A 27,100-nucleotide genomic window follows, 5' to 3' on the forward strand; every position below is an offset into this window, starting at 1 on the left:
TCCCATGACCTTGTCTTACTAAGTTCTGCTAGCACCCTGGCACTCAGCACTGCCCTTCAGTCACAAGACGAGGGTGACAGGTGCTCCCTGGCAACAGCAGCTCTCATCCAGGGACATGCCGGTGTAATCTGGGGGTCCAGGCTAAGGCGGGGAGAGTGGGGGTCTGCGGAGGAGGCCTTTTGGGGAATCGCTACCTTGCAGTCTTGAGAGCTCTTGTTCGGTGAGAGGGTTAGGTTTATCCTCACTTCAGGAGATTTTTCATGATTAAAGTACACTTGAAGCAGTTATTCATAAATGGAATTTATTTTTGCCCCACACAGAGAAGGTGGATGATTCCAAGTTCTAAATTGTACCTCATTTCAGATAACTTGTTTAGTTTCCAGTTGAAGATACATTCATATTCTAAGAGTCTTCCTATGAACTGTCACAGAGAATCTAGTCCTTCATTGATGAAGGTAATCCATTTTGAGAGCCCTTCCATCACCCCATGAAGATTCCCTCCCCCAGCCCCTGGCAGCCGCTTGCCTCTTTGCTGTCTCTAGGTTTTCCTTTTCTGTGCATTTCATGCCAGTGGGATCATGTAGCATATGATCTTTCTGTATGCTTGCTTTCCCTGAGTGTTAGATTTTCAGGGTTCACCCATGCTGTGACATGTATCATTGCTCCATTCCTCTTGGTGGCTGAGCAATATTGTGTTGTGTGGGTAGACCACATTTTGTTTGTTCTTTCACCACTTGATGTCTGTTTTGAATGATGCTGATGTGAACATTCATGTGTAAGACTTGGTGGAGACATCCATTTTCATTTCTCTCAGGTGGATTCCTAGGAGTGAGATTGCTGGACTGTATGGTAAGTTTGTGTTTAACTTTTTAAGAACTTGCCAAACTTTTCTGGAGTGGCTGCACCATTTTCTATTCCCACCAACAATGTATGAGGTTCCAGTTTCTCCATATCTTCACTGGTGGTGTTTTGTTTTATTTTAAATAGCATCTTCGTGGGCATAACATGGTATCTTGTGGTTTAAACTTGTACCTCCCTGATGACTAATGATGTGGAGCGTTATGTTCCTATGATTTTTGGTCATTCCTCTCTCTTTGGTGAAATGTCTATTCAGCTCTTTGCTCCATTTTTAAATTACATTGTTGGCATCCTTATTATTAATGAGTTGTAAGTGTTCTTTTAAGTACAAGCCCTTTTTCAGAAGTATGATTTTCAAATCTCTCTTCATTTCCTTTTAAGCACCCCTTTAGAAAACTCTCATGCCCCCCTCGAGGCCCGAGAGTGAGGGAGATCCAGAGCCTCCTTTGCCCTATCCCTTTTTTTCTGGACGGAGCACAGTTCTGCAGGTTTCCATGGTTCTCTCTAAGGCAGATTTTCTTCTCTGCATTAAGCCAAACTTCAGTTTTCCCTCTATCTTTTTACCCTACTTTTTTTTTTTTTTTTAAAGGAATTACAAAGACTATTCTTGGTATGTGCTTTATTTTGGGCTGTGAGTAAATCTATTTTGAAAAGAACCCTTCCTTTAGGCTACTAAGATTTTCTGAAATAAAGCTCCTTACCATTTAAACCATTTCTTTTTAGTCCTAGTTGGGCTTCTGTGCATCTTTTTTCTGTCTGTATACCCGGAAGGAAAAGGCAACCCACTCCAGTATTCTCGCCTGGAGAATCCGATGGACAGAGGAACCTGGCGGGCTCTCTGGCGGGCGAGTCCATGGGGTCGCAAGAGTCGGACACGACTGAGTGACTTTGACTTGACTGACCCTGCATCAGGGACTTCCTAGGTGGCTCAGTGATAAAGAATCCGCCTGCCAGTGCAGGAGCTGCAGGAGATTCAGGTTTGGTCCCTGGTTTGGGCAGATACCCTGGAGGAGGAAATAGCAACCCATCCTTGTATTCTGCCTGTGGGAAATCCCATGGATGTAGGAGTCTGGTGTGCTGTATAGTCCATGGGATTGCAGAGAGACGGGCAGACTGAGCATGCACACACACACACACATGTTTTAGAAATTTTGCAAATTTTTACAGTAATTTGAGTATATTTCCTTAGAGGTTGAAAGGCAGTTCCTTCAGTGCTGTGAAGGGTGTCAGGTGGATCTCTTGGCATCATGAAGCGTCTTGAGTTTTTACTTTCAGGCTTAACTCCCCCCATCTGCATTATCTGTCAGCTGAGCACAGTTGAGCTGTATTTGTGCATTTGCTTCCTTGCTGAAGTGTGTCTGTAACCCTCACATCAGTATTCGTCACTGGTGCATGTGTTCTGGGAGGGGGGACAGAGTGAGTTGCTCTGTGGACATGGTGCCCCTGGGCCAGGTCAGGGGTGCAGTCCTGCTCATGTCTCAGGGCGGTGGCCAGAGGATGCACTCGTAGCGTGGTGCAAACAACTCTGGTGCTGGGCCAGTTTCTTCTGGAGCTCATTTCTTTCATAAAAGAAAACAGACTCTTCTAGGGTGAATTCTTAGGACTGAACATTGTTGTCTGTTTGAGGTAGGTATATATGTGTAGTATATACACACTCTTCCCCTGAAGCTATTTGCATATTGTTTTTCTGGACTTGATAGAACATAAACTACCACAAATAATGAGTACTGACTGGATGCTTCAGAAAATGACTAAACCTTTCTGAGTTTGTGTGTCTGTGTGAAATAATTTGTGACTCTCCAGCTTCCAGTGAGTCACTACTCTGGAGCGGGCTCCGTGGCCTCAGCTGTCTCCTCAGTCTTTCCTGGGCTGAGATGTGCTGGCTGGCGCCCATGTGAGCGGCTTACCTGTGTCGCAGGGCTGCGCCTGCACTGGCCTTCACACCCTGTGTGGGCGGCTCCTGCAGCATCAGCCTGGCCACCGTCCCATGCCTTCTGCCTGCAAAGATTCTTTCGATGGATTTCACTCCTCTTTGCGTTTCCTTTATAGACACTTACTTTAGCCTGTTGTGGAAGCTTCTTTGCCTTCAGCCTGTGGTGAAGGGCGGCTCCTCTTCTGTCTTCAGGTTACCTCCACGTGCAGAGGATTCACAGGTTTCCAGCACCAGGTCTGTCTGCGGAGCTGTGGACACTGCATCTTCCAAGCTGACCAACAAACTGGATACTTGATTTTCCTGTGCTTACTGCATATCTCTTCTTCAGTGTGCACGAGATTCTGAAAGTTCAACCTGTCTCCACCTCGAGTGACCCTTCCTCACCCTAGCCACGCACCAGAGCAGTTGAGGTTGGCTTCTGCCACCTGTGTATCCATTGGTGACTCAAGGCAGAAACCTGAACACCACTCTCTCTTCTCTCTAATTATATTTGGTGGAATAGGCAATACGTTCACTGAGTTAAATAATCCAAAAGAATCAAAAGGCGTACTTTTAAAGATTTTCCTTACCTGCCTCTCCTCCACTTTGTCTGGTTGCCCTCCCCACTTGAAGGACAGCGTATGGAGCCCTGGGAACACCTCCGCTTCTGCATAGACTCAATTTAATGTTTATGGGGATGATGGTTGACTTGAAATCAGAAGAATATTCTTAGGTACATGAAGAAAAATATGCATTGCATCTTAGAAGATTTCTAGCAAGCCGCTAAAATTAATAAGAAATTTATTTTGAATGGAATATACTTTTCTGTGTAAGATGTACTTCTGTACAGTGCCTCATTCTGTGATGAAATAGATGTGACACGTGGTTTTTTGCCAGTATACTTATAAAGATACGAAAAATACACATTTTTATGCTTTGTATAGATGATTGGCCTCAGTCTTACTTGTAAACCTTTTAAAATTTGGGACCATAGCTCCCTTTATGTACATTTATCTTTCTTCAAAGAGTATTTGTTATGTGTGCCTTTGTGCGAGCTGCTGAGCATACAGCTGTGCAGAAGACATCCCACATATCGTGCGTGTTATTTCCAAACCAGCAGCAGGAGCATTGAGTCAGTTTTGTTGGCTGTTCTTCCTTTAGGTCAGGAAATAGTTGTTGAGTATCGATGTGTCTTGGTTACTTGTGACTTGATCACATGCATTGGCCCTGGAGTGTCTTTTGCAGGTGAATACACAGTGCAGCGAAAGAGCTGATGAAATGGCTTCCAGGGGAAGAGGACTGATACTGAACGCTGTTTACATTGCCTTTTAAACCATGTTCTGTTATGTTATAGTTGAGCACACCTCAGTTTACTGACTTTGCTTTGGTGTAATGTTCCAGTGTAGACATGTGAGTTGCAGTTGTAAATTACTCAGCCACGTTAGACTTGGTGGGTATTATCAGCCCACTGGGTGGAGGTATCTAAAGCAGCTGGTTCTGACGTCTGTTCTTGATAGTTTGACATTTTAGGAATGCATTTTACTTTGGGCCTTGAGCCTGTGGTCCATAATTGTTTAAACCAACCTTTTCAGATTTTGTTAAACATATTTTTCAGATTTGAGTGTTGTTTAGTCACTAAGTCATGTCCAACTCTTTTGTGATCCCACGGACTGTAGCCCGCCAGGCTCCTCTGTCCATGGAAAGAATATTGGAGCGGGTTGCCATTTTCTCCTCCAGGGGATCTTCCTGACCCAGGGATCGACCCAGGATCCCGACCCTGCAGCGAGTGGCAGATGGATTCTTTACTGCTGAGCCACCTGGGGAACCAGCACTTCTATCCATAAGCTGAGGGAAGCCCACAGGACTGGAACTTCCTCTTTAATTGCAAAACTTGCCTCACAAGGCCAATGACAAACCTAGAGAGCAGGTTTCTAGTCTTAGGTGTGCCCTGCTAGCCAAAGAATTTGAAGCTTTAACGTGGCAAGATTGAGTAAACGTTCGACAGTGCTTTTGTTAATATGCTTTTTTAGCATCATATAATCAATTGGAGTAACCATAGGAAAATAGGTGTATCTTAGTAAGTTTCTCTTAATTTGGTTATGATTCCTTAATCTTTGGCTGATTCATTTTATTCCTCATTCCTTTGTCCCCCTTTGTACTGCTTTGTCTCTTTGCACTACACTGGCAGGGTGTTCTCAGAAAGAGACCTGCTCATGTCTGCTCTCCATCTGTTACTACTGTCTCTGAATCCTTATAAAGTTACTCCTGAATCTTCCCAAAGATGCCCGGAATTAGTAACGAAGTATCATTGCAGTTTATTTAAGGGTGTTTTTCCATATATAGTTGACCTTCCATATCCAGGGTTTGAGGATTCATCTGCCAAGCAAAACTTGAATTTATCACATTCTGGCAACTGTATACATAGCATTTACATTGTATTTACAACTGTATGCATAACATTCACATTTACGTTGTATTGGGTATTGAGTAGTTGAGACAGGGGAGGATGTACAGATGTGCAGGTCATATATGCAAATACTACTTCCATTTATACAAGGGACCTGTGTGTCCACAGTCCATAGATTTTGGTATTTTCAGGGTCTGGTCCTAGAGTCAGCCCCCCACCATTCTCCCCCAATCCCCATATACCAAAGGATGACTGTATGTTTTAATTCTTGCTGAGAAACTTTACACTAGTTTCCTAGAAACCAAATAACTGGTTCACTTACTCCCTCTTGTGGTAAATACTTAGTTTTATCCTGATGCTTTTATTTGTGGTGGTTCTCTCTCTCTCTCTCTCTCTTTTTTTTTTTTTTTTGTGGTGGTTATCTCTCTATGTCATTTTACCCAAGAGAGCACAGATCTGATAGTCCAAAGAGATTTAAACACACATTTAGGTTGGGCACTGCAGTAATGAGGGGAGTGTGGATAGTGTGATCACAAAGATGCCAGTTAGGGTCACCTGCAGTGCCTGGGCCCCTCCCTGAGGGACTCCCTGCCCCTGTTCACAGTTTAAATCAGAATAAATTTAATCTACTTTTACATTTAATTTAAAAATTCCCAGGTTATTCTAATGTGCAGTCAGGGTAGAGAACCACTTATAAACAGGCTGCGGTTTTGGTGCTGTGATTAACATAGTATTCCCAAAGAGAGCATGCTTGAATTTTTGGTGATTTGTAGCCGTCTTGTATTTTATGGTATGAAAGACCCTGACATCATTTAGGTGATTTCCCACAGACCCATTTCACACAGTAGAAAGGACCTCACGGGGAACGTGACTGGTCTGACTGCAGCTGTAGGAGCCAGAGTTGGAAACTGAGGCACTGGCCTTGAATCTGCTGTGTCTCCCCCTGCACCCCCCGGCCCCCTCCACCTGCCCCAGTGACTGAGTAAGTGCATCTTGAGGGCTCCTCTAGTCACGTACCGTGTGCTGTGAAGTGGTCTTGCTAAGGCTGTTCCACAGATTAGCTCTCCACAAAGGACGGAGGGCACGGCGTCCTCGGCTCATGCCAGGTTCCCACGCCTGCCAGGGCAGCCTTCCACCTGCACGCCACACTCTGTCACCTTTCTGGTACTTCAGAGAGGAGTGGAGGAAGGGGTATATAGATGAGAAATGGAGGTGTTGATAGACTCCTGATACCTAGACATAATAATAGGTGACCTTTAATAAGTTCTGATTATTGACTAACTGGAAGGTGATAAATAAGCTAATTCAAGTACCACAAAAGAAAAACATTCTCTAGAGCTTATTATTATATTGACATTTTATTGTATTTGTTACTGCTCTTAGTAAATGAACTTTTGCCAGCCTTAAAAATAATTTCTAATATAGAGTATCTAGGTTTTTCTAATAATTGTATTTGTCTTAATTAATGTTGACTTCTGTATAAGTTTCTCTTTCAAAACTTAGCTATTAAAGATAGTGGTCAACTGTTAGTACTTTGATTTTTTTTTTTTTTTTTTAAATTATATGACAGGGTTTTTAAAGTTAAAAAAATTGTATGACAGAAATTAAACTTTTATTATTTCTAGAAAGATCTCTTCCCATTGGCACATACAGAGTAACGTTGGAATCTGCTCAGTGCAGTCAGATTCATGCTAACATCATGTTAGATGATGTAGGAGGTCTTAGGCTTTGCTTTTGCATGCCTTTTTCATTTTCTCCAGTGACAGCTTATACCTTTCTGTTAGAATTATTTTGTATTATTTATCCATTTCTTTGAAAATCGTGTACTTAAAAAAAAAAAAAAATCTCTGAGTAGCACATCACTTTTTGGTTGAAAAAGTTGTGCATGCCTGTGTTGACACACTTTAGACAACAGGGTGTAATGGTGGAAATGCCTCTTCCCACCCAGACCTCTTCGTCCCCTTCCTTGGAAGCAGCTGCATATTTTTCAGTTTTCTATGTTCTGTTTTTCTGTTCTGTTTAATACAGGTGTCAAATAAACTGTAATAAAAAGCATCACATACACTTCTATCATATCCTCGATGTGTTCTACTTGTATATCACATTCTAAATAAATGAGATGTTGGTGACATTGCCATATAAGTTCTGCCTTCTATTAGTGCATTCTTTTCAGTGTATTAATTACTGTTTAATTTATTCGTGATAATAAAGATACACCTCCATGTTATTTTAAAATTAAACAAGTCCATCCATTAAATCATCAGTGGTGTTTGTATCAGAATTAATGATAGTATGTACATTTATCTGTCAAATCCATTGTATGTTAATGAAATTGTCTTTATTTTGTGTCAAGGTGATGTGAAAAAGTCTTAAATTTTCTTAGCAAACTTTAAGCCTTATTTCTAAAAGTTGCCACTTTGGTGTTAGATATTATATGAGCAGAAAGCAAGAAAAGGAAAATGAGACCAGAGCTGTCTTAAGTGACAGCGTATGTAGTCCCTTTTGATCCAGAGCACTCAAGTTGACTCCCTCTGCTAGTAAAGCAGTTTGAAATACTGAATAGCAACCTAGACTTCTACATTCTTTACTTGACACCTTTCTTATAGTGCTTATTCATTCAGTTCTATTGGAAACTTTAACCCTAGAAATATTGGCCTTTTAGTGATCTCTCATCCATACAACTAGATTCTTAATGAAAATATAAGTCTCTTAATGTTTTACATTCAATGGATTACTATAAAAGGGTAAAAGAGAAATTAGATTTCCTAGAGCAATATTTTCCTTACTATGTTTATAATGTCAAGTAATTGTAGTGTAATTTGAGGTTTTTAAATGAGGAGAACTTTGTTCATCATCATCATTCATCATTGACTCAATGGACATGAATTTGAGCAAACTCTGAGAGATGGTGAAGGACATGGAAGCCTGGTGTGCTGTAGTCCATGGGTTGCAAAGAGTCGGACATGACTGAGTGACTGAACAACAACAAAACAAAACTTTATTCAGGGTTTCTTAGCCTTTTTTGTTTCCTTAAGGAAGTCCAAGTTTTCACACTATTCAAGATTGAATGCTAAATTAACAAGTGACGTCACTGTATGTACTTCTCTGTTTAATTTTTTTTGCCATTTTCATTTATTTTTTGAAAAAAAATTCAAATTTTTGTCTGTTTGTCTTTGTTAATAATAAGGAATTATAAGATCTTAAATAATATTGAATGGATGCTCTAATTTGCAGATAAAGGCTAATGGTTTGATGAAACAAAAACCGAGAAGTGAAAAGATTACATTGATCAGAATAACTTAATAAAAGTATAAAAGCAGCAAAGGAATTTAATGCTCTTACGTGGTATGATGGATCAAGTACCTTTTTACTTAATCTTTTCATCTAAATACATTTTTCAAGTAGCATCAGTTTTTTTTTTTTTTTAAAGCAAATCAATAGAAATATAGTAGGTTTATCTGCTTTCGACTTGAAGATGGTTTCTGAACATTTGGTTTAATTTTTGTCAATTCGGTAATTCCTAGATTACAAGCTGGTATTTTCATACCCTTCCTCTACATTCAAAAACGTTCATTTGAATGTAAATGTGATTTTTTGGTTATTTTAAAGTTCTTCGAGGTTCGTAGCACTCCCATATATGTTGTGTTTTTAATGGCATTCAGTAGGGGCACATTCAGGTAGTTCCAAAGATATGTACCAGATAACCAAAAAATAACACCCATGTACCAACCACCCCCACCCACCCCCACACACACTTTTATCTGGGAGACCAGTTGCAAAGTCAGATAAAAATATAACTAAAATTTGGAAAAAGAAACGTGGAGTGAAAAACCCGATTGGCTCAGTGTCAGAAGTCTGGGAGGAGCGAGGTGACTAGGTGAGGTAGTGTGTCACTGTCGGGGTCGCAGGGCAGGCAGGAAGCACAGTCGCCCTAGGAAATAGGAATCCAAGTGGTCATGTTCTTGGCCAGGACCAGGGTTGGGGAAGGAGCCATCCCGGGACTGTCCCCTGCTCCTCATTCCTGGATGGTCACCCATCCTTGGCTGTGTGCAGGAAGAAATACCAAGTAAGAAGTCAGAAGTGCACTGGAACAGGAGCGTCTACCAGCTTTGCCCAGTGGCCACACTCCCCTGGACCCTGGGAGCTCCAGGGACAGAGGGTGTGGTCTCAGCCCTGGAGGAATTTAGTACTCACTGGGCAATGGGTGCACACCTGTGTCAGCCCATGGATTCAGACATTTGAGAGTTAACAAAGCTTTTTAACAAGTGATAAATAATGGTAAATTATGATGGCGAAATGGAAAACAATGGCAAATGACTTAAACTTCATATAGAAATGGGATTATTTCTTTGGCAATATTGTCCTGACAGATAAACTACACTCCTGAGAGAACTCTTTATGACTGACTTTTTTAAAGCAATGTAAATATATTTCCATATAGCTTTATAAATCTGTGGCTAGCAGATACATTTTGAGTTCTCTTTAAATGCTCCTATGATAGATAAATGAACAGAAATTAAAAGAGCTCTGTAAAGGCATTCTTAATGTTTATAAATGCTGCTGCTACAATTGCAGGTCCTTTTGGAATAAATCATGGGATTGAACTTCATTCAGATGTGGTGGAATATGCCAAGGAAAAACTGGAGAGCTTCATCAAAAATAGTGATAGCTTTGATAAGTAAGTATTCATATCTTTGGTTTTGCTTTGAAAGCACTTGATAAGTAGATAGAGTGACGTGTGTTCCTTACTACTGTTAGTTCATTGATCCTGGCTTGATTGAGTGCAGCAAAAATCAGCACGCTATAAAATGCAAGAGAAAAGTAAGTTAGACAACTATGTTCTAATTCTTATTCTGTAAACATATAGTAGATTACAAGTAAATAACTTTTATGTTTTAATTATATGCTATTGTCAATTTATTAGTAGGGTATTGTTCCATTCGTTAAACGTCACACAGGTACCTTTTCTGAAGATAGAAATTAAAGATGTTCCTGGCCGTAGAATCTTTGGCAACTGTATTTATACCTTTGGGGATAGTAATTTAATATGAGTGATACCTCTTAGCATATGGAGGACTTTTTCTTAAAAACATAAAGTTACTTAATAATATAGCTAAATGAAATTATCATAGAAATATATCACTGTATCCTGTGAGGGCTGTGTTTTGAGAAATCTGTTTCTAAAACCGTTGTTCTGAACTACTTTCCCTTAGGAAAAATACTGCACAGGCATTGGTCCTTGCAGGGAAGTCTATTTGGTGTGTCATGTCCCTAAATTCAGCAAGCAGTGATAGTAATGTGGATAGTACTGTGAAGCTGAAAAATTTAGATGGCATTTTTCTCTCAGCTAGTCCTATTTTCAGAGAAAGGCGAACAAAGGATGAAAATTGAGCTTAGAACTTAGTCCCTTTACATGACAGAGCTTTGGTCCAGAGTTCCAGTCCAGAGTTCCAGCCCAGCTTGTTGGGTGTGAGCCTCCCTCATTCGGCTCTGATCTGGCCATGACCGTGGCCATAGAGGTGAGAGATTTACGAGTGGGCAGGGGTCTGAGCTGAAGGTTTTCTTCTGAGTTCAGGCATCTCTTGGGATGTCTCCCCCATTCGCTTCCCTCCTCTGCCTCCCACACCCTGGCAGTGGCACTTGGTGGGCTGAGGAACAGAAGCCTGTACTGCAGCTTCAGTCCTCAGTACAGAGGGAGGGCTGGGGTGTGTGGGAGGGGTGTCCAGACCTGAGACAAGCGAGCCGGGAGAGTGCACATGCTGGGGTTTGGGTTTGTTCTGTAATCAGTCCATTGAGTTTGAGCAGGTCACTGGAATCTTCTGCACCAGTTTGCTGAACACTGTCCTTTTATCTTATTCTGTCTTAATAAATAGTTAACCTTTAATTCACATTTTTGAATCATTTTTCAAGTGCTTACCATGTTGGTTCATATTCTGTTTCCATTTCCAAGAAAAACATACTGTTTGGCAGAAATAAAATGGATTTTAGTCCAAGTTGTTTTGTAAGAAATTGAGATTCAGTTGTAGTACCCTTTGTGTCTTCATCATTTCTGTCTGTCGTATAATTAGTGGTATGGTAAGTGCTTAAAATGTGGGCATGGATATTTTCATATTGTTTATTAGAACTGTGGAATTTTGTGGAATTTATTGAATTTGTATTGTAAGTGTTTTGATGTTGAAAATTATACACATAAGACCATTTGAATACAATTAAACTTAGAAAATATGAAAATAATATTAGTAAAAGCATATGGTTAAGGTTTATCTTAATATATTAGATAATAATACATTTCAGGTATTAACACATAAAGGCACAGATAATTCACTTTTGAGTCATTAATCAGGCAGAACAAGCTCAAGGAAGAACTTTGAATCATGGAAGCACCTCTACAGTATCTATGGAGACAAGTCTTGCTGACAAGGGCATAGTCCTGGCAAACAGTAAAATATGTTATTCTTTAAAGTCTTTATTTTGCTTTAGATTAATTTATTTCAATTGGAGAGTAATTACTTTATAATATCCTGATGGTTTTTGCCATACATCATCATGAATCGGCCACAGGTATACATATGTCCCCCCAATCCTGAATCCCCCTCTCTCTTTCCTCCCCACCTATCCCTCTGGGTTGTCCCAGAGCACTGGCTTTCTGTGTCGATGTAATTTAAATATTGAATAATCTAGAACACAGTTAAGTTTGAAGGCTATATGTATTTAAGTGTCTCAAGTTTAAAAAAATTGTCTAAAATTGTTTTCATGTAATCATGAGATACCAAATGTCCTTCACTTGTATTTCTTGAGTGGTGTTGTTAGACTGTGTTATACAGGTTTGTTATTCTTAAAATGGTGAATCATCTCAAATACGGTGATATGACTGATCTAAATGTTTCTTCATAATTTTTAATGGTCTTATTATTTTAGGTAAAATAATCAGGCTTTATAATATGGCTGTTTCTGAAATGTTACAACTTATTTTTAAAACAGATTCTTCTGTTAACAGACTATTCTTAAAAAAACAGTCCTGGAAATGTTACCTATTTTGGTTTTCAGGTAGCTTCTGAAATAGTAGTTGTGTACTTCAGATTATAAAGGTATCTTGCTTACCAAGGTAGCAGGTACTGGCAAATGCTTCGTTTTGCATAAAGTCATGACTTGGTTGGAAGTTAAGTAGTCTAAGCTGATGGGTCATTTAATGGACTCCTTTTGAGGTCATTTATCATTTGATTTTGGTGATAGAAATGATAAAGATGTAGCAGTTTTCTTCCTGTCTTTATGTTTTGATGATTTCTTTGCGATTTTTCTTGGTGTTTGTGGAGAATATTTCTATTTACTTTCAGTTTTTAAATTTGAAAAACTTGGCATGCAAAGTGACTTTAAAAATTATATTCCTAAGCAGTTTTACTATATTTAGTTGTTTACAGATCATCAAAATACTTGTTTTAATTAATAAAATATAAAGTAACTCAGGAAACAAAATTGCTATTTATGTATCCCTTAGTACTTAGGACCAGGCCACCTTGATTGTGTGTAACAGGAAGACAATAGAAAGCTAAAACCTAATATTTATCCAGTCTTATTTATCCTCTTGGTTTGGATCTTAGCAGTTCCTTTTTCAAAAGTATTATATCACTTATGATTTAAACTGTATCTTTGAAGTTCTCTTATATGTATCTATTGGAGATCATAATAAACTCCCAAATATAGTAGGTGAGAATAGAGTCAATAAACTACTCAACATTAGAATGTATAATGTAAGATAATAGATTAAAAAAAAAGTGCAGGTGTGTGTTTTTGTGTATGCTTTATAAAGGAGCCTTGGTTCCTGAGTCTTGAAGGTACTATTTCTTCTTTCAGAAAAAAATATCCTTAATACAGTGTTAATACTTGTAAACTTTGTTTCTGTGTCTTAGTTCTGTATCAGCAAATGCGAAGATTGTGAGGCTTCTGTGAGTTTACTGTGCTCCGAGGCAAGAGAGAAGGCAGGTTCTCCAGTGTGGTTTCTGCCTGTGCTCTGCCTCCGATGTTCCCAGACTCACTGACCTGCCCTTAGGAACTGACGCTTGATTTCACAGGTTCTCTAAAACACTGGCAAGCGTTTGAAGGAGCAGATAGTAAATATTTCTGGTGTCTTGGGCTAGGTGGTCTTTGTGGCAGTACACAGCCTTCCTCAGGTGCTCTGAGCAGGTTGGGTGGGGGGTTCCGTCCACTTCATTGGAGCAAGTGCAGGTTGCGTGCAACCTGTTGTCCGCAGCGTGCTGACCTGTTCTGCTCTTCACACGCATTCTCCAGGACGTCCTTACTTAGCCCATTTCTGTTGTAAAGTCTTCCAGTCCCAGGTTTAAAGTCCCTTGGGTATCTGGCTTTCATGGGGGAAGGCCAGATCATCTGAATCAGTTTTGTGCATGTACCATAAGCGAAACAGTCTCTCCAGCTGTGTTTACTTGGAAGAGGAGGTCAGATAAAAGGAGCCTGGATTATACCCTGTAAGTGCTTTGTGAGTTGATAATTGGCATAGCGTTTATTCACAACTACATGTATGTGTTTGTGTAATATGTGTACATGTGCATGCAGCTGACCTGAGTCCTTGGAGGGCATGCTTTGGGGTGAGCTGTTTTCCTGTGAGACGATAGGTCCTGTCTCCTCCCCCCTCCAAGGACACTGTACCTTGTTTTGGGAATGCTGTCCTGCCAGAAGCCACATGAGTGCAGCGTTGTCTGCTTTATTGAAGATTTTCATTCTGTTTGCACGGAGGACCATTATTTCCTGTAGTTTGTTGTGTAAATGAGTCACAGTGTGAGTACTGAAGACAGGAATGAAATGATGAAAATGACAGCAGCTAATGTGTGTCGTCTGCACCATTCTCAGCTGTACCCACAGTCCTGGAGGCAGTGTTGGTGTCCATGTTTCCCAGATGGGAGGACAGGACCAGACAGGCCGTAACTTCAGCCAGGCCTGTCTTGTTGTTTAGTTCTGATTTAGCTATAATGATATAAAAACGGATATATTCTAATGTTCTTCCCAGCAGTAAGATTGCCAATGAATTACAGTCTAGCAGCTTAGCTCCAGATAACAGAGGTTGAAGCGGCACCTTTATTTTCGTCATTTGTTTTTCTCTAGGTTAGAATTTAGGGAGTGCTCTTAGCCTGGTTAAATGCATGATAACCTTTTTATCACAGAGCACACCTGCCCTGTTCATTAATGAGACTTGCCTCTGGGGTGGATGTCTGGGGGTCAGAGATGAACTGGAGAGGCCGTGCCTTCTTCAGGTGTAGTCAAGGTATAAATTCTAAATTAAATTCAGGGTTAGTGTAGTCATTTACATTTTAGAAGATTTAATGGATGTATGGCTGGGTGTAGTATCCTAATTTTATTTTTGATTATAGGCTCCTTTTTCACGTAATTGATATTGGATTGGAGAAAATGAAATGATACTGTGTTCTGTCACCTTTATCACTGGAGCAGTCGCACTTCATCTTGAAGAGAATTGTGGCATACTCGAAGAAGTTTTGCTATCTGTAGATACATAGTCAACATTATTTTGAACTCTTTCTACGATAGTTGAACATTTGGGTATATCGGTCATGTTCAGATGGTAGTTTTATGAGAAATATAGGTTTTAAACACAGTTTTTAAACATGACAGACATTCAAATGGTGGGACAGAGAAATGCTTAAAAATAGTCCTCTAAGCTATCAGTTATGTATTTTAACATCAGTTAGAAATGGTATGAGGGGAGGTTTGATAGCTTCTGACATATTATTGGGAAAAGAAAAAATTATTCCAAGAATAAAACACTGACAGAAATAAAAGTTTGTAGCCCAAGTTATTTTATAAAAAATTATTGTTGAAATATGAGGGCTCACTCTCATATCATGTACCGGTCACACTTCCTGTAAAATGTTTAGAGATTGGTTTTGGTCCTATGGCGTTTCCTAAAGCTCTGTTCAGTGAAAAATCTGTGTGTTTACTCTTAACGCTTTGCTTTAAATAATGTTTAAATTATTCTGAGGTGAGTTTGGTGCAGTTGGAAGGGAAACCTCTTATAAAGGTAAAGTCTTTGTTTTTTAAATTTTGTAAAATTCAATAGCTTAATTCTGGGTTATAAGAGTTTTCAATGGTATAACTGTATTTGGAAAAGAAGAGATGATGCTTTTCCTGGCTTTTCTTCTAGTGGAAGGCTGTGAAGTTTGTCTTGTTTTAATGAAGTTGTCATAGCTGTCACAGTTCAAAATGCACATGTTGACAAAGAGTTTTAAGAAAAAGAAGTATCTGTGATTCATTTGGCAGGTTGTTTTGGGTGAGGTATGAGAACACTATAGGAGTCTTTCCTGTGTCCCTGAAATTCTTTATTGCGCTGGAACGATAGTCTAAAATGTTGATGACAGCATCCTGTGGCACGTGATAATCTAGGTGTGCAAATTTTCAGCCCCGATTTCAACAGTGTATTGAAGGGGAATGTTGTTTTTTCTACTCTCAGTCAGCTCCTAGACCTAGAATACCCGTCTAAGAGGGAAGCTGCAGGGCAAGGCTAGGTCACCCTGATCTCCTAGCAGCTTATCAGAGAATTATGTGGGCACGTTGGCAAGGTCCCTGCTGTGAATGGAACGTCTGTGCATCTGGAGATGAAGATAACCCAGCGTGCACCTGTAAAGGAGCCCCCAGCCGAGGTAAGTGATGGAGTCCGTGCCCTTTTGGCCAAGCGTTCATGTCGTAAACCAAGATACCTGTGCTCTCGGTTTTCCCACAAATATTGTTTGTATGTTTTGTTTTAGTAAGGGTATGTCAGATACTCTGCCCTTTCTACGTAAGTCTAAAAAGCCATTAGGTTTTCAGGTTTAAATCAATAAATGATTATAAGTCTAAAGTGATTGAATTTGTAGTTATTACAGTTCAGAACTACTTTTTGTGTATACAGATAATTTACATGGTTAGGAAGTATAACTTGGTGGAATTCAGGAGTGTAAGGCATCTGTACCTGGGAAATTTTGTTTTGGAAAATTTCTTCAAAGAATAAAAATGATTGCTACTTTTCATGTTACTAACAGACAAAAAATTTTAATGAGCTGCCCTAAATAAAGTATGAAAACTAGGAGAGAACACAAGATCGATACTTTAGGATTAAAATTAGAACCATGGAAAATATCCTTTTGGTAGGCCTCTTGGCATTTTTAAAAAAATTTTTGTTGTTTTATTTTCCTTTCTTGGGTTCCATTTATTTGTAGTTGATGTGAAAAGTGGAATTTAGATTTTCTCTTTTACTGTTTTCAAACCTAGATGTTATGTGCAAATCTACAAATAGTGAAAACCTCTGGTTGGTTCATTAATGCAGACTTCTGGATTATACAGACTTGTGTTTATGGTATAAAATATGTCCTTTGCCTACAGAGGTTTGTGGAGACTTAGAGAAGGTGCAGCTTTCAGAATCTAGTTAAAGCTAAAAGCAAGAAACTTTTATTTTCCTCTTTACTCTGGAAACATTAATAGCAGTTGTAATTTACTCTTACCACCTGGTAGCTGTCATTCTTGCCTCACATCAGTCAGTTGTTCTTTATACATATATGAGCATATCCGTAAACGTTTGCCTGAAAAATTTTAATTATAGACTTTTGGAAAAATATTGTTAGCAGTTGAATTTGTATGAATTTATTTACATGAAATGCTGTTATAAAAACAAGCCGTAATTTCAATGTCAGAATATAAACTAAGTAAGATCCTCATCTCTACCTAGTCAGAAATGCTAACACTCTTCTCCAAGTCCTTTTAGGAAGGATCATCTTTAACCCATGTATGTATTAAAAAAGAATGTTGTAAGTATAGGCAGTTTGAGAGTTGTTTTGTTTCCTTTACTATCATGAAGGACTTGCCTATTACTGGAGAAGGTGAAGCCACAGCTGTGGGTGTAATAAACAGTCCCCAGAGGAAACACTGTCTCTGCTAGGCTGTTTCTTGTAACTATTAAGTCATTGTGTTTTAGTGTTTATATTTAAAATATCACACCTTTCTCCCTGATTATGTCCTTGAAACTTTACTATTTTGTATCTAGAAATAATCTAGTCCTACTACTCCTTTTGGAATGTTGCCTCAGTTCAGTTAAACTGTCAAATTTGAGTGTAAAGGAAATTAATTTGGTATACTAAATGAAAGAGTCTTCACACTTTCGAAGACCCCATATACATGTTAGAAGTGTATGTTCCATTTGCATTAGTAGAAATCATTTGTAAATGTAAAGGTCTAACTTTTCTCTGTAATGATTGTTTGTAACACTTCCTAAATGGAATAAGATAGTATACTTGGCTCAGATCTGCCTTGTAGGGGAAAAGCCTTTGTTTCCTAGAATAAAGAAGGGTGGCTTATTTAAGATCTTCAGAGAGGCCACTAAAAAGCACTTTTAAGTTAGGTGACAGTTGGTTTATTAAAGGCACGGTGGTTTTGTTTTGGCTTTTTTACTGTTTAAGTTTTGCTTTTTTTGGTACATTGTGGGAAACATCATGTGTTTTGTAACATGAAACTACAGCTGTTTATAGTTTCCAATTTAGTAAAGCAAGAACCATCATGTTGATTTAGAGGGTGCCACAGGCACACATTTTTTTCTGTAACTGTTTCTGGACAAATCTCTAGTCCTGAGATTCTTGTGATTAGCATATTTGTCAAGTTTGAGTTCATGTTCAAAGTTGGTAGGTGGAAAAGATGACAAATCAATTACATTTCTTAGGTTTTTCACTTAATAGATATTTGTTGAGGACTGTAAAAGGTGATGGAGATATAATTAAAGTTCAGAAGACATGTTCAAAGAGATAATCAGGGAAAGCAGGAGAATGTCCCAAAGGAAAGATTGTGCTCAGGAAAGTATTCTATTCACAGTTCTATTCACAGTTGATAAAGTAGAAAAGTGGTTGCTTAGTGCTTTCAGTTTACGTGGCTGTTGAAATATACACACACACACACACACATATTTAAATGAGATCTTGAGATATTTTACATGCTAAATATTTGAGATATTGAGATCTCATATGATTTTCATCCTTTCCGTGCATCTCATTTTCCACCAGCCACATCTCATTTTCCAGCAGCCACAGGGCTCCTGTCTGCACAAGGCTGGTGGCTAGTGGGGTTGATTGCCCTGTCTCACCTTTCAGATCCCAATTCACCATTTCTTGGGGAGCCTTACTCTGGCTCCCCAGGCCTGTCAGTTCCCTTGCATCCTCAGCCATACTTAAGGAGTGGTGTTCCTTTAGAGCATTTATCATCCTCATTCAGTTCAGTTCAGTCGCTCAGTTGTGTCCGACTCTTTGCGACCCATGAATTGCAGCATGCCAGGCCTCTCTGTCCATCACCAACTCCCGGAGTTCACTCAAACTCACGTCCATCGAGTCAGTGATGCCATCCAGCCATCTCATCCTGTGTCGTCCCCTTCTCCTCCTGCCTCCATAAGTTCATCTTTAATTGGTGAGATTGTTGTCTCTTTCACTGCATTAGGCATGAGTGCCTCCCACTGTATATCCAGTCTTTACACACAACAGGGGCTTCACAAATAGTGTTTGCAGTGAATTGTGCTAATTGCTAGTGTCAAGCCACTTGACCAGAGTCACATTTGATTTTAGAATCAGGCACTCAGTCCTTTCTAGTTCATTTTGCTGGGATGAGAGTGTATAAAAATAACACGAATTTCAGAAGCAGTTTTAACTCTAATTGTTTACTTGTAATGGTGTTTTTGTAGATAATAGTTCTGTAAGCTGTAGGAAGCTTTTAAACTATAAGCATATTTTTAAGTTGATTTAACAGACTAAATGATAAAAGAGGTTTAATAATACAAAATAATTTTACTTAAATTCCTTGCTCACGTTTATCTAGAAAATTTTAACAGTGGCTTAAATTATTGTAAAATTAAGTTATTTAAAATGAATTTTTATAATGAGGGTTTTTAGATTGAAAATACTAGTCTTTTTTCTTTTCAAAGAATGCTTACTGTAACTTTGAGATGATTAAACCATGTGATCCACAATGTCTAGTTATTTAAAGGCCAAGAGATTGTTTTGGCTGTATTTTAGACAATCCTAGGTTGTCCAATAGTCTTGAGTATAATAGAGAAATTAAATGCTGTCCATTACATATGTAAGTTTATACTTTCATGAGTGTTATGCAAGTAGAAAGACTGAGATCTTCCTGAAGAGCTGGGTAAGAGTGCTTGTGTAGTGTAGCTCGTATTTGAACTGTGTCTTGAAGGGATGCTGGGCATTTAAGCAGCAGAGAGGGAGGGGCCATGCAGTCACAGGAACAGCACAGACCTTGTAGTATTTCCTCTAAATGACGGGAGGCCTGTAATTCCACCCATGGCTACAGCAGTGCCTCTGGGATGGGGGCAGAGCCAGGAAGGGCCCCATGTGGCCTCTGAGAGGCGGGAACCTGTCCTGAGCAGCTGGGCACAGGGTGGTGCTGGGGGTGGCGGACACCCAGAAAGTGTGGGCACTGGGCAGTCATAGTAGAAAGAGCTGGGGTTAGGACCACCCACCCCTGTGGGTGTCGAGAAGAGAGGGCAGGGTCTGCATTGTTTCCCACCCTACTCCCCACCCTGAAACAGGAAGCTAAGGACTGGGCATCATTCTGGGAAACTCTTCTTTAAATATCAGTGACCATGGGGTGTCTGTATATTTAGTGAATTTAATGGAAACATATTGTGTAAAAAGTCTGTGCTGTGCTTGGTCACTCAGTCATGTCCGACTCTTTGCGACCCCATGGACTGCAGCCCACCAGGCTCCTCTGTCCATTTGATTCTCCAGGCAGGAATATTGGAGTGGGTTGCCATGCCCTCTCCAGGGGATCATCCCAACCCAGGGATGGAAGCCAGGTCTCCTCCATTGCAGGTGGATTCTTTACCATCTGAGCCACCAGAGAATCCCTGGTAATAAGTCTGTTAATTACCAAAGGGCAGGATACATTTTACAAAATAAAAATGATTTCAGAGACATTTTTCACTGCATACTGAGCCTTTTAATGCAAATTATTTTGTCCTCAGATGAAGATTTTGCTGTGTGGTCATAGTAATTGCAATCAACTTAAAATTGAGAGGGTATTTTCATGAATTAATTTCTTAAAATTACCGTACATGTTTTATTAGTGCATTGGGGTTTTAACTATGTATGTTAGAGACTGTTTCAGTTCGTCAGTCACAAGAGTGTTGTGATAGCTTTTCACTATACTCACCTTCTGAGCCTTAAGTAAGGTTTCAGTGTGGGGGAAAAAATAGGTTGATGTTTTGGAAAAATGTACACTGTGTCATTGATAATAAAACAATATATTTGATCACTGTTAGATTTCATAAATATACATAATTCAAATTCAAATTTTATATTTTATCCTTATAATTTTAGTAAAACTTCACTTTCAAAGAATTGGATTATGTTAATTTTTTAGGTTTCATCTTTTGTTTAAATGAATTAAAATACTTTTTATTTCTCCATACAGGTTTGAGTTCTGTGAGCCTGCATTTGTGGTTGGTAATTGCCTGCAAATAGCATCGGACAGTCACCAGTATGATCGAATCTACTGTGGAGCTGGGGTCCAGAAGGACCATGAGAACTACATGAAGATTCTGCTGAAAGTCGGGGGCATTTTGGTCATGCCCATAGAGGACCAGGTAGCGGCCACCGTCCTGCTCCATGGCACGGGAGACACGCTCAGTGTAGGATGGGGGCTGATGCGCCAGTGAAAGGCGCACTGGGATTGTTAAGGAAGAAGTGCTCGCCACACAGGTGTCTGCATAGGAAAGCACTGAAATGGACTCACAGCTTTTAACCAGAGCAGGTGTGGAAAAGGCCCCTTACCTAGGGAAAGAAGAGCCAAGCTGAGCTCTGCCCGTGCATGGTGTTGGCCATGCTGCCCCTCCACACACCCCCCGACCCACCAGTGTCCTCGCTGTTGAATGTGGTGGCCTCTTCTAGCTGAAGGAGTGGTTGGAACTACTTAACTCCATTTCAGAAACCAGTAAATTTTTAGATCTTCTTTTAGTACTACATAGTACTACATAGACTTGTTTGGGAGAAGGCAATGGCAACCCACTCCAGTACTCTTGCCTGGAAAATCCCATGGATGGAGGAGCCTGGTAGGCTGCAGTCCATGGGGTCGCTAAGAGTTGGACACGACTGAGCGACTTCACTTTCACTTTTCACTTTCACGCATTGGAGAAGGAAATGGCAACCCACTCGAGTGTTCTTGCCTGGAGAATCCCAGGGACAGAGGAGCCTGGTGGGCTGCCATCTCTGGGGTTGCACAGAGTCGGACATGACTGAAGTGACTTAGCAGCAGCAGCAGCAGCCTAAGTCTGAGATGTGTACAACACCCTGTGGTTTGTAAGTGGGAGCTGGACTGTCCCAGATGACTGGGACCTAGTGTGGTCATCTTGGCGTCTCTGAGAGTTCTCTACTTTCACAGCATGTGAATTGCAGGTCGGAGGACTTCATCACACTGTGTTTGTCAGTTATCAAAAAGAGACTATAAAGCATTCATTAACATACGTTCTTGGAAAAACATTAACTTGAATGTTTCCAGAGTTGAGACTCCCAGATCAATCATCTTTTTCCTGTTTTCCTTTAAAGATATATTTTTAAAGATCTAAAATATGGTTTCCCATTGGTATTTTATTGAATATTTCTTATATACATTATGCTAATATAAAATATAATAATGGGTTGTCTTTTTTAATTGACAATACTGATTTGTCCTGATCAAGCCATGTACTGCTGATGGGTGTTTGCTGAGTGGGAAAGCTCTAATGCCTTTGTGACTAATTACATTTATTCATGAAATATGAAGTTGGGATTAGAATCTGTATTTTATTACCACCCTGGAAGATTGTGAAGTTGACTCATTGGTTCAGTAATCAAAATGCGTTTTTACTGATATAACACTTTAACTACACAACTGTGTGAGATGTGTGTTTTGGGAGCCAGTGGCAGGTATGTGTTAGGATAACACTCCTTGATGACATCAGACCCCCATATTAATATAACCTGCAGAGCCATTTGTGTGCATGGACTATGTTGTGAAACCAGTACTTGTGATTCCTCCTGTACTCATTTGTGGTAAATATTTAAATGAAGATAATTGGGTGCATTCAAATACAAGTGATTATAGAGCAATCTCTGCTATTTTTCTGTTAAACTTGTGAGTGTAAGGTGGTCACACTTCCCTGATTGAGCCATTCTGTTTTTTTTTTTCGCCCTCTAAATAGTTAACACAAATTATGCGAACTGGACAGAACACTTGGGAAAGTAAAAACATCCTTGCTGTGTCATTTGCTCCACTTGTGCAGCCAAGTAAGAATGACAACGGCAAGCCAGACTCTGTGGGCCTCCGTAAGTAACCTTGTGGGAGATAAACAGAGCTGACGTGTGTGTGTGTTAGAGAGAACCTTCCCTGTAGTTGTGGCCTGAGAGCTTCTGTTCACACTACAGTTCAATAGCAGTCAGGACTAGTATTGTCTGGTCCACTGGATCTTCTCATGACTAGGAACCAGGAGGATAAAAGTACAGAAAACACTGTTTTTGAATAATTAGGGCTAAGAATTATCTGAAAGTTTCTGTATTATCAGAAGAACGTTTAAATGAAGCTCGTGTGGAAGCTGTTTTAGGGCTTGGGAGTGTTAGAAGCGGCTGAAGCAGGTCTGAGTCCTTTTCCACTCTGGGACCCTTGGGTTCTTCTGAACTTGGGCTGCTGTGACAGGTGCGGTGGGTCCCTGGAACAGCAGGCAGTGTTGGCAGGAGAGGCAGACAGTGCAGGTGTCGAAAGAGCACCCGGCGTGCAGGGGAGTCGGGAGCAGAGCCACCGAGAAGATGGAGGTGTTTCTTAGCATCTTTGTAACTTCTGAAGCTCTTTCCTGGGTGATTCTCCACCCCACCTCCTGCGGCGACCCCTCCATGTTTGCCTCCCCTATCTACCCCCCTGGTCTTAGCAGGTCATGGGGCTGACAGCAGGTTATGGTGGGCTGACACCCCCATTTCTGTCGCCAGCCCTGCCCCTGCCTCTCAGTCCCCTGACTACTCAGTTCTCAGTGCTCCACTTGCTGTGAGTTACCTGTCCTTCCCAAGAGGGTTTATGCATGTGCCTGGGCTGTCTGTGCCCACAATGCCTTTGCCACCCCGTCCGCTGGCCTTGGTGCTGGAGTGATCTGCACATAGTCAGTGCTCTTCCCTGAGTCTTTGTTTGATGAAAGTCAAAGTTTTTACATGTCTCTGTCTTCTGATGTTCACTCAGAAGTGAACAGTATGTAATGTTTCACTTTTTATGTTTTCTGTGTGTTTTTAGCCCCCTGTGCTGTCAGGAACCTGCAGGACTTGGCTCGCATTTACATCCGACGCACACTTAGGAATTTCATAAACGATGAGATGCAGGCCAAGGGGATTCCTCAGAGGGCTCCGCCCAAAAGGAAGAGGAAGCGGGTCAAGCAGAGGATTAACACTTACGTCTTTGTGGGCAACCAACTCATCCCCCAGCCTCTCGACAGTGAGGAGGACGAGAAGATGGAGGAAGACAAAGAGGAGGAGGAGAAGGAGCCGGGCGAAGCCTTGAAGCCGGAGGAGCCACCCCAAAACCTGCTGCGGGAGAAGATCATGAAGCTGCCCCTGCCAGAGTCTCTAAAAGCCTACTTGACATACTTCAGGGAGAAGTAGCTTAGAGCAAAAAGAAAGGATGCCTACTGATAATTCCTTGCGTCTTGAAAATGTAGCATTTGTTAGGAGTTAAAAGAGAATTCTTTCTTTCATCAGAGTGAATTTATAGTGGAAAAAGGTATAACTTGTTTCTGTCTTAGTAATAAAAATGATGTATTCAGTGATTAAAAAGAATCCCTTTTATAAAATATATTTTTCTTTAAAATCAGAAAAATTGCTCTTTTAACTCAGAGCAGCTTCAGGAGTGGAACTCAGCCGTAGTCAGGACTGGGTCTGCAGATCCCCGTTTGGTTCCTGACGGAACTAGTTAGTGGTGAGGGCTTGACTTAACTTCCCTCAGGGAGACACAATCATGAAGCGCATGTGATTGGATTTGAACTGCAGTCATGTACAGTTCTGCCTGGGAACTCTGTCTAGCAAGGAAGGCAGACACTTTGCAGACCCCCTACTTGCGTTGCAGTCCCCACTGCCAAGTTGCTGTAGACCTACTCCGGGCAATGTATGAGTGCAATAACAATGCAGATACTGAATAATTTAGCTTTAAAAACCCATGTTTCATGGAATTCAACAGCACCGCTACTCTCACTTTTGAATCTGTTGCCAAAAGACATGGGGAAAACGTCTGCTTCTCTCATCAAGATTTTAAGAGCACATCAAGTGAATATCAGAGCAAAACGTACATGCTTAATACAGCTCTTAGTTTGTATGGACCCTTGACATTTTCAGTATTTAAACATGATGAGGCTGTGTTACTCTGAAGTTTTAGAAGGTAGTGGTGTATTTAGGACTGTTTTCCTTGTCGTCCACTGTATAGAGTATTTGGTTCAGGAGAGGCATAGTTCTGTGTGACTGTCGATGGCTCGTGGGTGAGTCAGGCCCGAGCAGGCTGGCCACAGGTGCACTTTAGCAGAGGGAACTTCTGGTTGATTGCAGGTTTGCGCTGGACAGGTAGGGCAGGACAGCCTGCCCTGGTCTGAAACTCACCTCTGTGGTGTCGGGAGTGTTCACAGAAATGATGTGGAGATGCCTTTTGCTTTGAAAATCTGGAATCGTAGTTTAATCTTGGGACCTGCATTGGGCTCATTTAACTTCTTCCCATGTTTTTATTTTGTGGTTGTTTCTTGTGGTGAAATAACAGTGGTTTTCATTTTTCGCTTAATATCACATACTTTATTCCTTATTTGAATGTCAGTGGTAAAACAGGTAGTAAAGGCCATTCTTAGCTTACTAGGGCCTGAAGAGTCATTCCTTGCTTAGGAAAGTAAACATGTAGCCTATTTACTATTTAGTGTTCTGATGGATTATATACATTTTTAGAAGGAAGAATTTGAGAGTGTCACTTACTGCCACCAGCATCACTGTTACAACTGTTGATCAGACATGCTTGAGGAAATGCAGTCACAGTGCAGTTGAAGGACTATGATGTTCTGCAGAGGTTCACACATGGACGGTTCCAAAAACACCTCAATTCTGAAAACTCTACATGTAAAAACAAGTGTTGGAAGTATTCTGAGCATGAATTATCCCAGGATCCCTTTAGTAACGTCAAAGATGATTTCATGGAAGCTGCTGGTTTTTATACCAGCGACTGAGCTGGGGGCTAGGAGGTTGGGGGTATAGTGTCTCCACAGGGTTTCTTAGAGGACTACTAAGCTGTAGTTACTGGTGCGTGCCCGTCTTATTTCTATCAAGGAAAAACAGTTGTTTCATACAGTTATATTAGAAATGATCATTTTATTTTGAAACAAACATGTTTTAGGAGATGAATCTTGAGTTCCTGGTGCCCACATATTTTTATCTTGTACCCCCACCCCAGCTTTGTTGTTTTTGAAGCAAGTGTCCACGTATGTAAAGATAACCTTTTCTTAAATGATTTTACTATTCATGAGGGAAGTTTTTGTTAAGGATCTATTTGAAGATTGACTTTTTCATATCAGCTTTCATTCTGTTGGCCTTGGTAAAATGTATAATAGATTTTCATAATCATTGCCAATTTTTGGTCATTGAAATGTATCTTTTGTGTTTTTAAATGCATTTGTTTTACAGTTGTGACTTTACTATTGAAGAAGTAGAAATAAAAAATGAAATTTTACGTGAAAGCCCTTTATCTATTAATGGGAATATATTAGAATGAGGATATTTTGGGTGTTTATTTTTTAATGAATCATGTTATATTTGAGTGTGAATAATTATGCTTTATAAGTGGAGAGGTTGCAAATAAAGATGAAGTAATCGAAGGTGATGAGCAGTGCATTCATGGGGTTTTACAGCGGGATAAGCTTTATTTATTTTGCAGAGAGGAAGTAGGCCTGAAGGGGGGAGCAACACTTCCCCAAGACCACTGGTTGGAGATGGCGTGAATAGTGTCCAGCATCTGATAAAGTCCAAAAACTGCCAGCCACACTGTAACTACCAGGAAGGTCATTTAAATCTGTGCTGCTTGTTGGTTGATATATCTTGGTTCTAGTATTAATAAAGATGTTATCAAAATAGCATTTGTAGTTAAAATACAGAAAATGTAAGCATCGGTTTCTAGCTGTTTGAGAGGATAAAAGTGAAGCAAAAGCTGTTAAATTACAGGAAAACTTGGAAAATTATTTTAAATAAACACTTGCATATAATTAAGCATCGCTGTCAGTGGTCTGCGTTTTCTCTTTCCCTTTTCAAGTTTAGAGACGCTCAGTACCTGCGGATCTATGCTGAATCACAGCATGGAGGTGTCTTGTGTCTGGACATCTCACAGCCTTTTGACTGCTGCCACGTCTGAAGGCTGTGGGGTTCTTAGAAGTTAATTTTTATAAACTATTTGAGTAGAGATGGGGGATATGTATAAGGCGCATGCAAAGTCTAAGGACTGACTGAATGTACATGTAAGGGCAGGCATCTGGCTTTCTGCCGTGGTTTTACACACACTTGTATCTCTAAGCAATGTGGAGTGCACCCTATGCATTCCTGTGCACTCACTTTTCACTGCACATTGTCTCTCTGAGCCTGGTCGCTGTTGTCTGTAGCGATGCTAGGTTACAGCTCGGTTACCTGTTCATCCTACTGCTGACGGACAGGTGTTCCCCCAGACCACTCAGCATGCCTGTGGCTGTGTGCGCCAGAGTCCTCAAGCACCCAGCCAAGAGCAGAAACCACTGCCCAGAGGCCGTGGCGATGTCCACCTTTCCCAGATGGTGCAGAATTGTGCAGACTTGTGTCCCTTCCAGCAGTGTTTAAATGTTCTAGGTATTCTGTATCCTCACCTACATCTGACAC

At 40.4% G+C, this 27,100-nt stretch overlaps 1 protein-coding gene across 7 annotated transcripts in view; it reads left to right on the plus strand.

The window, feature by feature from the left end:
- Positions 1–26,464, plus strand: part of PCMTD1 (protein-L-isoaspartate (D-aspartate) O-methyltransferase domain containing 1) — a 48,371-nt gene extending 21,907 nt beyond the window's left edge. For 6 of the 7 annotated variants that reach the window (XM_025265424.3, XM_006063415.4, XM_025265425.3 and 3 more), the window contains 4 exons: positions 9,753–9,855; positions 20,637–20,808; positions 22,402–22,525; positions 23,475–26,464. In XM_025265424.3, coding sequence (XP_025121209.1) covers positions 20,755–20,808; positions 22,402–22,525; positions 23,475–23,839 — 543 coding nt within the window. In that variant the 5' untranslated portion in view covers positions 9,753–9,855; positions 20,637–20,754 and the 3' untranslated portion in view covers positions 23,840–26,464. Of the gene's footprint in view, positions 1–9,752; positions 9,856–15,651; positions 15,842–20,636; positions 20,809–22,401; positions 22,526–23,474 lie in introns of all 7 variants that reach the window. The other variant, XM_025265427.3, reaches the window with a different exon arrangement.
- Positions 26,465–27,100: the final 636 nt, after the last annotated feature.

This window comes from Bubalus bubalis, chromosome 15 (genome assembly GCF_019923935.1).
Source record: "Bubalus bubalis isolate 160015118507 breed Murrah chromosome 15, NDDB_SH_1, whole genome shotgun sequence".
NCBI classification, from domain to species: domain Eukaryota; kingdom Metazoa; phylum Chordata; class Mammalia; order Artiodactyla; family Bovidae; genus Bubalus; species Bubalus bubalis.